General features: G+C 32.8%; 2 protein-coding genes across 3 annotated transcripts; one reads left to right on the top strand and one right to left on the bottom strand.

Moving 5' to 3' along the window:
* Positions 1 to 528: 528 nt before the first annotated feature.
* On the top strand, positions 529 to 4,149 carry PIF7 (phytochrome-interacting factor7). The gene is made up of 6 exons (XM_022038806.2): positions 529 to 783; positions 1,525 to 1,966; positions 2,751 to 2,852; positions 3,054 to 3,119; positions 3,239 to 3,670; positions 3,771 to 4,149. Exons 1-6 carry the CDS (start codon positions 617 to 619, stop codon positions 3,888 to 3,890), a joined length of 1,329 nt encoding a protein of 442 aa, XP_021894498.1. The 5' UTR covers positions 529 to 616; the 3' UTR covers positions 3,891 to 4,149.
* A 633-nt stretch (positions 4,150 to 4,782) lies between these two features.
* Positions 4,783 to 8,414, bottom strand: LOC110812133 (uncharacterized). Of its 2 annotated transcripts, XM_088211650.1 has the most exons (4): positions 8,215 to 8,409; positions 7,974 to 8,048; positions 7,018 to 7,081; positions 4,783 to 6,934 (listed from the first exon to the last, which is right to left on the bottom strand). In XM_088211650.1, the coding sequence occupies exons 3-4, from the start codon at positions 7,067 to 7,069 to the stop codon at positions 5,217 to 5,219; spliced, it is 1,770 nt and encodes a 589-aa protein (XP_088067776.1). In that variant the 5' UTR covers positions 7,070 to 7,081; positions 7,974 to 8,048; positions 8,215 to 8,409; the 3' UTR covers positions 4,783 to 5,216. The 2 variants fall into 2 exon arrangements, with proteins under 2 accessions (XP_088067776.1, XP_088067775.1); XM_088211649.1 differs by lacking the exon at positions 7,974 to 8,048 and having other exon boundaries at positions 8,215 to 8,414.
* Positions 8,415 to 10,355: the final 1,941 nt, after the last annotated feature.

The following is a 10,355-nucleotide window of genomic DNA, read 5'->3' as shown; positions in this document are numbered from 1 at the left end:
AACGTCGTTATTTAATAGAAAGCTTGAAGCTGACATAGAGCAACAATGCGATATGGTGCCCATGTGAAGGGTTTTTTTTTTTATTACTGAATTGGTTTGAAGCGGTCAACATAAATTATTTTTTATATTACATTAGATGTCACGTGAATTTTAACATAATATTTATGACATTTAAATCAATAAAAAAGTTTTACATATTAATTTTTAATAAAATTAACACATAACATCCCGATTTAACATTATTAATTTTTATTATTTTAAAAAAAGTATTAAATTAATTTTTTTTAAAAAAATATATAAATTACTTGAATAACAAATTCAGATAGAAATTTAATTTAAAAAAAAATTAATAATATATAGACAAAACCATTATTTCAGCCAAAAACATAACATCATATGTTATATCAACGTGATTGAAGTGACAAAAATAGCCTCAACCCAAAAGCCAAAGAGGATAGTGTCCCAACAAGGTAGTAGCTAGCAACCACATGTTGTATATTAAATCTCCTTGGATAATAATAATAACAATGGTAATAATATAGAATAAAGGAGCAAGAGAATTGAAAAGACAAAAGGAAAAGAGGACAGAATCCAAAACTCAAAGCTGCAGGAGTGGATGTGTTTGAATATTTTTAAAGAAAAATACAGAATCATGAGTAATCATTTTGTTGTGCCGGATTGGAATGTAAAGCAGCAGGAACAACCACTCAAAGCCGAAGACGGCAGAGACAATACTACTACTTCTCTTCACCAGCACTCCCACCGCAGCCACCTGCAACCCATGTACTAATTTCCTTCTTCATCATTTCAATATATATATATATATATATATTCTTGTTTTATATACATATATATATATTATATAACATAGAAAATCTTTGGGTTTTATTGTTGTTTTATATGCTCAAAAGGGTTTCTTGTTAATTTCAAGCTCACAGATCTACCACACATTAAACTCGAATTTTCTTGCTATTGTTCTTCCATTTTCAAGTTTGACTTCCCTCTGTCTTGTTCTTCTGCAGTATTCACAGCTCATCAAAGATCAACAAAAAATGGGATTTTGTTTCTTTGAAGATTCCATTCATTAATCTTTTTCCTTTTCTTTTCCTCACTGTTTCTTACAAACTAAATTTTCTGTTCTCCTATAACATTCTTTCCACTAATTACAACTTTAATTTTTTTTTAATAGTGGTTATCAGGGGATTAATTTTGATTAATTCAACAAAAAAAACGCATATATTCCTCATAATTAATCATTAGTTATATCTTTTCTAAAATGCTGGTACAATTCCTATTTAATTTTAAGATTTACTAAGTATTTTTAGATGGTCAGTAATTTTTATTTTTTATAAAAAAAAAATATAAAATTAAATTAGACTGTATTTTTATATATCTCTATTCAAAGGTTGTGTTGTACTGTATTATAATTCTTTTCTATGTATTAACTATTATAATGTAAGGATTATTTAATTAAAAAAATATTAAGAATTGGCTAATATAAAAATGGAACATGTTGAAATTCAGGTCAAACTATGAAGTTGCAGAGCTAACATGGGAAAATGGGCAGCTAGCCATGCATGGGCTCCTTCCGCCGACAAAGCCCACATGGGTTAGATCTAACGGCACCCTCGAGTCCATAGTCCACCAGGCTGCATTTCATGACCACCAACTTCCTCCGCCCAACATCATCCCTTCCATGGTTGCATCCTCCGGTACTGCAAGATACGAAGAGAGCTCCGGCCAAGTTCCGGTGGTGACGAAGAAGAGGACGCGATCGGAGTCCGGAACATGCCTGAGAAAAAACTTTGAGGAAGATGATGGGAGATTAATGCAGTGTGCTAGTGCCAGTGGTACATTTGGTAGAGATGATCATGATACCACCATGATGACTTGGGCCTCTTATGAATCTCCTCGGAGCTTGAAGATGAAGGTCACTGATGATGATTCTGCTTGTCATGATGGATCCGTACGTACTCTTATATACATATACATATATATATATATATATAAAATAACACTTAGTATTATATAACAATGACAAATTAGTTTGATATAAAGCATATACTTTTATTTAATACTTTTTTAAGAAAAAAATATTTGTTAATCTTTCATTTGCATGCAAATTTGATTGATTGGTTTGTGAATTGATGGCATAGAATATCATATACACTATATTGTAGAGAATATATATATATTTATATACTTATATTATAATTTTGTGAAATGTTCACTTGCTTGCTTAAATTATGCGGAGGATAATGCATTTTGGTAGTGAATCTTAGTTTGGTTCATGTTTGGTGGGTGGGTGTACCTTTTGGTGCAACTTGCAAGCTATACCTGTATACATTGTTAATAGACTGCTATATATATATATATATATATGAGTACAATAGATTCTGTTCTTGAATTATAAATAAATGAATCAATTATTTAAAAGAATTCAGTAGTTAAAATCTATATTTATGTCTTTTATTTTATTATTTATTTAATTAATTTTTAATTTATTATTACTTATTTTTATATTTAAATTTCAGTGATATTAATTTACAGTTTGTTTAAAAACTAATATTTTATATGTTAATTTTTATGGGGATTATATAATATTTCATTAAATCAATTATCTAAAATCCATACCATTTTTTTTTTTTTTTATCTTCAGCAAAAATCTAATCAACTTGTCTTATTATACATGTATAGATATAGCAATTGTAACTATTTATTTATTTATTTTAATTTTGATAAATTTATAGGGAAACCAAGATGAAGACCGGGAGACCAGAGAGGTGACCGGACGTTCTTCTCTTTCAAGACGAAATATTCGAGCAGCTGCTACTCACAACGAGTCTGAAAGGGTAAATTATTTCATCTTTTTTATTTTTCAATATATACTTACACCATTATATATTTAACCACCGAAAAAGATCATCGTCAAGAACATTTTTCCAAGCGGTCACAACTGATGCATGCAGTTATCATGCATGCAATATATATATATATATATATATATATTTTGTTAATTATATCGATATATATTCTTTTCCTTTTTTTCGTAGAGGCGAAGAGATAGGATTAATCAGAAGATGAAAACTCTCCAAAAACTGGTACCCAATGCAAGTAAGGTAAGATATATATGCATATATATATATATATATTTAGTTCATGAATATAAGTTAAGGTGATATACTTGAATATATCAACATATATATATATATATATATTCTCATATTTAATCGAACAGACGGATAAAGCGTCAATGCTAGACGAAGTGATAGACTACTTGAAACAACTACAAGCACAAGTTCAGATGATGAGCATGAGAAGCATGCCTCAGATGATGATGCAGCAGCAACTCCACATGTCGATGCTGGCTCGCATGGGCATGGCGGCTGCCGCCGGCGTCGGTCTCGCCATGGACATCAACCCAATGGTGACGGCCGGAACTCCTTTTCCTCACCCAGCTGCTGCTTTGCCTTCCCTTCTCCATCCACCTCATGTCGCTGCCGCAGTGGCCAGCGCGGCTCCCACCTTCCTTCCTCCGACTCCCTTCGCCATGCCGACCGCTCCGTTGCTCCGTCCTGTTGATCAGCCAAATATTAATCAAGATGCCAACAACAATGCCTCATCAGTTCCCATAATGGCTGCTCCTTATTCCTCTTTTCTTGCACAACAAGTATGTTTAATCATAATTTACTTCTATATATAATATACGTATATGCGCATATATATATATATATACATGGTTTTTTTTAATGAGTGAATTGATGTTGCAGTCGATGAATATGGAGATGTATAATAAAATGGCAGCAATGTATCGGCAACAAATGAATCAGACGACACAGAGAACGGGTTGTCCTGCGCAGTCAAGCCGTGTTCAAGGATCAGATAACTAATAATTGAAGATTAAAAGTAATATTTAAAGTCCAATTTTTGAAAGCATTAATGTTTCTCCACTAATGTTATTAATTTACTCTAGGACTAATAAGCTAAAGTTTATGTATGCATGTGTATATATATGTATATATACCTTGTATTTCAATCGGTCTATTTTCCATTCAATTCTTCCCTAATTTATTTGTAATTCTAACTCTTGAATATCTATGTATATTAATCTCATAAGGTTAAAATATTATAATCATCTTATTCGATGGATGATGTGGTGTATGTGTATATTACATATATATATATATATATATATATATATATTCTTGTTTTAAAAAGTGGAAATTGAATTTTCAATATCCAAAATATGGTAAATTACCTGGATCATGGCTTTTTCCTTGGCCTATTATGATTAATTAGGTTAATTAATTTGGAGATAATTATAACACAATCCTTATATTTTGGAAAAATATAATTACAAATTATGAGTGTAATGAATTATTGACACAAACCCTTTTTTTTCTTTTTACACAAAAACCTTATTTTAAAAAGAAATTACATGAAATTCCAAAAAGACTTTTAAGAATTTTGACTAAAATTGACAAGAGAGTTGGAAAAATTATGATTGTAAAAGTTTGACCGACCAAATTATCTCTTTAATCTTAATCTTAGGATTTCTGTCTTTTGTCTTTTACATATCCTACTAAATAAATTGATTTTTTACTGTATAATATATTTTACACGTGATTTGTTGGGATTAGTACTTTATAATATATTAATAAGTTGATAGATGTTGTTGATTTATGTTATATTTATACTACAAAATAATTAGAACTGCACTAATCACATTTATGATATCTGTCATCTTAAAATACCTTATAATTACTCGTATATAAATAATTGGGAGCGTATCTAATCACCCTTAAAATTCAAAACTCGAGTTGACTTTTGAAACTGTGTGTACATACACACATATTATAACTAACTGTGTTTCAAGATTGATGCAAATGCACACAAGCTAAAACATAATTAGATCTGTTCTACTTCTTGATAAAGAGAAAAAAATTAACTGCCATGTTTCATCAGAGAAGCTCATTTCTCTTTATGGCTATCTACAAAACCGAACCATCATCGATGAGTAACAGAATTAGAAGAACAAGACTGAATTTCAATTTTCTCTCTAGAAAAATCACCGAGCAAAAACAACCCACACCAACTGATGATGTATACAAAAGTTTCTGCGTTTGCTCACATCATTTTTTTGCAGTCAAGTCATTATATACTACTTGTTCACAATCATGCAATCCTCAGGCAACTCAATAGCCTACCAGAGTTTTTCAATGGTGATTGGTATCCTGCAGAGAAATCACAGTTTCAAAAGCACCGACGAGAGCCCTCACTTTACTCTTCCTGGATTTCACCAGCCTACTTGCAGTCTCTTCAATTACATAATTGAACAAACCCCTCTGTTCTTTCTGCGCGTCCTCTTTCCTGTGTCTCAATAATACACGCTCCAGTTTCATCTCAGTAGCAGATGCAGCTTTTTCATAACCTCTTTCTCTCAACCACACCAGGTTTCCATTTTGGCCATTCCCTTTCCCATTTTGCCTGTCTAGAAGAACACGTCGCCTGAATTTAAGTCTCTTCAGAGTATAATCCTCGGGCTGAAGTTCAATCACCTTTCCCCTCCTGAACTTCAACTTACGAGGTGCTGCAGTGTTCTTTTGATTGAATTTAAGTGCAGCTCCTTTTGGCCTGATCTTGTTTCCTGTTTTAGAGGATGAAAGCAAGGATGATTGTGTAACATCAGCTTGGGATTTTCCAAGTTCATAGCCTTTATCATCTGTTGAAGATGGAAGCTGATTAGCATCAGTACCATTTTCAGTATGATGCCTGTTCTTAGCTTCTTCCAGGCTTTTGTTCTCAGATGATGCAGAGAGGTCACTTGGATGAATGCTATCTTCAACAGGCCTAACAGTTCCTTTCTCACAACTTGATTCAATGACATATAAAGTCTTCTCTGGAACATCCGTGCTGCTTGGATGAATGCGTCTGGAATTTGGATTTTGAACATTCTTCTGATTCTTCTGAGTAGTTGGATGAATGTGTCTGGAATTCAGATTTTTAACACTCTTTTGATTCTTTGTAGTGCTTGAATAAATGCGCCTAGTATTTGGATTCTGAACTTTCTTTTGGCTTTTCAGAGAAGAAAATCCTTTTGTGCTCTGCAGGGTTTTCTGAGCCGAAGAGCATGTACTGTTCCTATATTCCCCTTTCCTTCTGCTTCTTGGAACTCCAGGTGGATTATCCGATGAAGAAGTCCCTTTACTGCTTGAACTGCCCTTTTTGAGAGGAAAATATGAACTGAACCGAGCAGAGTTCAAGTGCGATGGAGCCTGTTTTGAAGAGCTACATTTTCTCTTGCTCAAGGATGACACATGTCTCTTTTTGACAGTCTTTTCATCAGGATTCTTCCCTTCAGAGCCAGGAATCGGTTTAAAAGGAGCTTCTTTTTTTCTTATCCATGCAAAAGTTTCAGTCTTTCCCTTAACATTCTTCAGCTTTATACTGCCACCATACCCAAATGAATCTTGTTTCGATGAGACAGTCTTCCTCTTGCTCAAGGATGATATTGACATATCTCTCTTTCTGAAACTAGCTTCATCAGATTTCTTGCTTTTGGAACCAGTAATTTTCATGGATCTAAAACAAGCTTCTGATTCTTTCCTTGTCTCAGCTAAAATTTCAGTCTTCTCTACATCCTGGCCTCCAACTTTCATTTCAGCAGTCCTCAGCTTGCAATTCCAGGGCTTTGTTTCACAAGTACGTCTTTCCCCAAATTTGCACAAGTCATGACAGGAACCCATCGGAGGGCTGAGATAACGATGGCTGGCCTGTGCTGTAACATCTGGGATGCCTATTCTGACAGCAGAACACCTTCTAGTATGAAGAACATCAGGATGAATAACATCAGGCTTAATTACCTCTGGTATCTCCGAGATATCCATGCTCTCCTCAGCCATTATTAATGAAATCAAGAAGAAAGTGTACAAACCTGCAGCAGATAATGATGTTTTTAGAGAAAGAAAGAAAGAAGAGATAGTATGACAGGAGAAGAGACTGAAGCAATGTGCTCACCGAGAACCTTACGAAATTGTGAGGAAGTTATCTTGACCTCCGGAAATTTCATAAACTTCTCAGCCTGAAAAGGGTTGAATCTGATTATAAGTCCAGAAAAATAATACAAATCCAAGAAACTTGATTCACTAACTTCAATTCATTGGGAAAATATGAGAAGAATCTCATATGGATGTTGTGAAATAGTTCTCCTTCTGGTCATGCACAACTCTTTTACAGGCTCAATGATCCAGGCTATATTAGCTGTCACTAAGCTAGTGGTTATTTGAACTTCCCAGATAATGAAAAAACTTAAAGTCATTAAACAATCAAATTAAGTATGTTACTCTAGAGATTATATTTGAAGCAGGAACCTAGAGAACTTGAGAATCATGATAGGCAATGATTAGTTCCTCCCCACCAGTTATCTTGATTTATTGGTTTCGAGGACCAGAAAAACTTATGGAAAAAGCCAAGCCTTAGGAGTAATAGAAATCAAAATCTCCTTGGTTTTATTTTGCAGTCATCTTCATATTTAAATTATTGGATCATGCAGGAAAGAAATGGACATTTAGAAGGCGAAGAATTCGCCTTTAAAATACTAAAGTATTCCCTGGCGAAAAGCAAAATCAACCCTTTTATTCAAGGGATTTGAATCTGTAAAACCAGAAAATTATCTTTGATCATCACCCTGAAACTTCAAATAGTATGCAGAACAGAGTTATGAAAACTTTCAAATTGCTGAGGAGGTAACAAGGGAATCAATCTAGGCATTAAGGATATCATTTGCTTATAGTTTCTTCTCCTTTTTATATAATGGAACATCTGCCATTTGCAGAAGGAAAGATACCCTCCTATCATTTTATCTTCTATCACAAAAAAACGCATCTTCGAACCAATCAAAAACTGTCAAAACACCATATTCAAACGTTTTTTTCTCATTAATTCTATTATTCATGAAGAAAACCAAAACGAACCCATTTTCTATCCCCTGATCAAAACCCCATTTTGATAGACACCCAAGTCCTGCTCCCTCAACCATATTTCATAACCTGAACAAAAACAAACCCATCACGCACCACATTTAAAATCCAATCAAGCAGAAAGCCGTTTGCAGGGAAAATAAAAAAAAAAACAACAACTCAATTTTGATACAAACAACAAAATGAAAAAGGAGAGGCAAAAAAACCAAAAAGAACAAAAAAAAAAAGGCAATACCTTTGAACGAGAAGCTTTTTCAAAAACAAGGAAGAGCATCAGAGAAGCCAATGTCTGGAACTGAGGTTCCCGAAAAAAGAAGCCATTGCCATCAGCTTGACAATGTTTTGACTGTCAAGGCATGTAAATGTAATGAAGCTATATGAAAATGTATAGTAGATATTTATATACGCCCGTTTCGTTGAAACCTTAAAAAGAGGAAACCGCCTTTCTTTGGACTCGCCCCTGGAGAAAGAGAGAAGACCAGACCCCGAAACCAACGGCTTGCGATCTCTGGTGGGCTGTGCTTACCACACGTGGCTCTTGCTGATCTTGCATTTCAGATTGTTTTTCTTTTTCAAGATAAAATATCTAATAAGATTTTCAAAACTTATCTAATTTCTAGATATGATTCTATGAAAATTCTTAAGAAGATTTAGTCTTTTAATTACCTTGTGATTCATATCTTATTCGTGATTGGATTTTGTTCAATCTGCTTTTTCAAAATCATGCAAAATAGATGTTAAGGGGAGAATACAAATATTTATATAAATGGATATTATTTTCCTCATATATAGACTTACTATGTGTATCATGTCTTGCATTATTGATAATTTTCATTTATTGGCAGTTATTTGTTACTTGCATAAAAAAATATTAATCGCATTGTATAATATTGATCAATATTTAAGAAATAAACAATTGTCATAGAAAACTATATAATATACTCTTATATTATTTCTTTTTTTCTATTTAAGCATTTATAATATTTTCTTGTCTAACTGAATTCATGTATTTCTAAAAATTATCAGATTTTGTAATATCTGAAGCATTTAATAGAAGTCTAATACCAAATGAGAAAGATTTGATGAAATTGGTGGGGAAGAAAAAACGTATTTGGGAAGCCAAAAATGAGAAAAAAAAAAGAGAACTCAGAGTTTGTAACATTTGTAAAAAAAGTGATAAAAAATTGTTAATTGAGGTTAAAGATGTATTTATACATAGGGTTTAACTTATAGCTAATTATAAAATTGACCCTATATTTGTAAGTAATTATATTTTTGCATGTTATTTATAAATAATTACATAAAACTCTAATAGCTCACCTTCAATTTGGAGTATACATATTTTTGAATACTTAGCTTGATTTTGACATTCTGAAATTGTAAAGTGGTAAGGAGCTTGGCAAAACACTGGGTCAATTGATGAGAAAAAGAGACATGTAGTAGCCGAAGAAGTCCTTCACAAAAATCTTTTATCTGATCATATGACAATCGATTTTAATATGCTTTATATATCTATGGAATACAGGATTCTCAACAATCTTTATTATAGATAAATTGTCACAATGCAACAGAATCGTGGGAAGTGGATGAACTTATAAGCAATAAGGAGATCCTATAGCCATTGCAACTCACAAGCAACATATGCGAGAACATGATATTCAGCTTCAGAATAAAACTAAGATACAGTTTCTTGGTTTTTTGTCTTCTAAGAGAGAAGTGCTTTATCAAGAAAGATCCAGAAACCAGTAATAGACTTGCAGGAGTTAGGACATGAAGCCTAATCTAAGTCACTAAATGTCTTTAACTGCAAAGAACTTTTGGCAGGATAGAATAAGTCTTGATCTGGAGTCCCTTTTAAATATCTTATGATTCTATGAGTTGCTTGGAAATGAGTCTAAGTAGGGGCATCAAGGAATTAAGGTAGTTTGTTGAACTTTGAAAAACTAATATCAGGTCTTGTGTTGGTAAGATAAGCAATTACTAACCAATTATTTATACAAAGGTGCATCCACACTAAAAGAACCATATGCTCGAATCAATTTAGTGGATGAAACCGTAGGTTTTGATATAGGTGTGCATCCTAAGAAACCTATATCATGCAACAAATCTAGTATATATTTTCTTTGGCAAACATTGATACATTCAAAAGAACGGGCAATTTCAAGCCCTAAAAAAAACTTGAGCTCAGCAAGATCCTTAATTCAAAACGTATCATGAACATACTTTTTAATTAATTCAATTTAAGAAATATTAATGCTGGCGAAAATGACATTATGCATATAAACAACAGGAGCAATAAAATCTTAATTAGAATGTTTGATAAATAAAGAAGAATCAGAGTGTGTTTGCATAAAACCTTGATCTTTTAATGCCTCA

This window comes from Carica papaya, chromosome 9, assembly GCF_054855325.1.
Source record: "Carica papaya isolate Zhongbai chromosome 9, ASM5485532v1, whole genome shotgun sequence".
Taxonomy (NCBI): domain Eukaryota; kingdom Viridiplantae; phylum Streptophyta; class Magnoliopsida; order Brassicales; family Caricaceae; genus Carica; species Carica papaya.
Note: the sequence above shows the minus strand (reverse complement) of the source record. Positions and strands in the feature narration are given on the sequence as shown.

What these genes read in the sequence shown, in the direction of transcription:
- LOC110812133 (XM_088211649.1), bottom strand. Translation starts at nt 8,253, where the DNA reads ATGCTCTTCCTTGTTTTTGAAAAAGCTTCTCGTTCAAAG. An exon ending in AAAAAGCTTCTCGTTCAAAG is followed by an intron (nt 7,082 to 8,214) that starts GTATTGCCTTTT and finishes AACCCTTTTCAG; the next exon opens with GCTGAGAAGTTTATGAAATT. An exon ending in ACAATTTCGTAAGGTTCTCG is followed by an intron (nt 6,935 to 7,017) that starts GTGAGCACATTG and finishes TATCTGCTGCAG; the next exon opens with GTTTGTACACTTTCTTCTTG.
- PIF7 (XM_022038806.2), top strand. Translation starts at nt 617, where the DNA reads ATGTGTTTGAATATTTTTAAAGAAAAATACAGAATCATGAGTAATCAT. An exon ending in CTGCTTGTCATGATGGATCC is followed by an intron (nt 1,967 to 2,750) that starts GTACGTACTCTT and finishes ATAAATTTATAG; the next exon opens with GGAAACCAAGATGAAGACCG. An exon ending in TGGTACCCAATGCAAGTAAG is followed by an intron (nt 3,120 to 3,238) that starts GTAAGATATATA and finishes TTAATCGAACAG; the next exon opens with ACGGATAAAGCGTCAATGCT.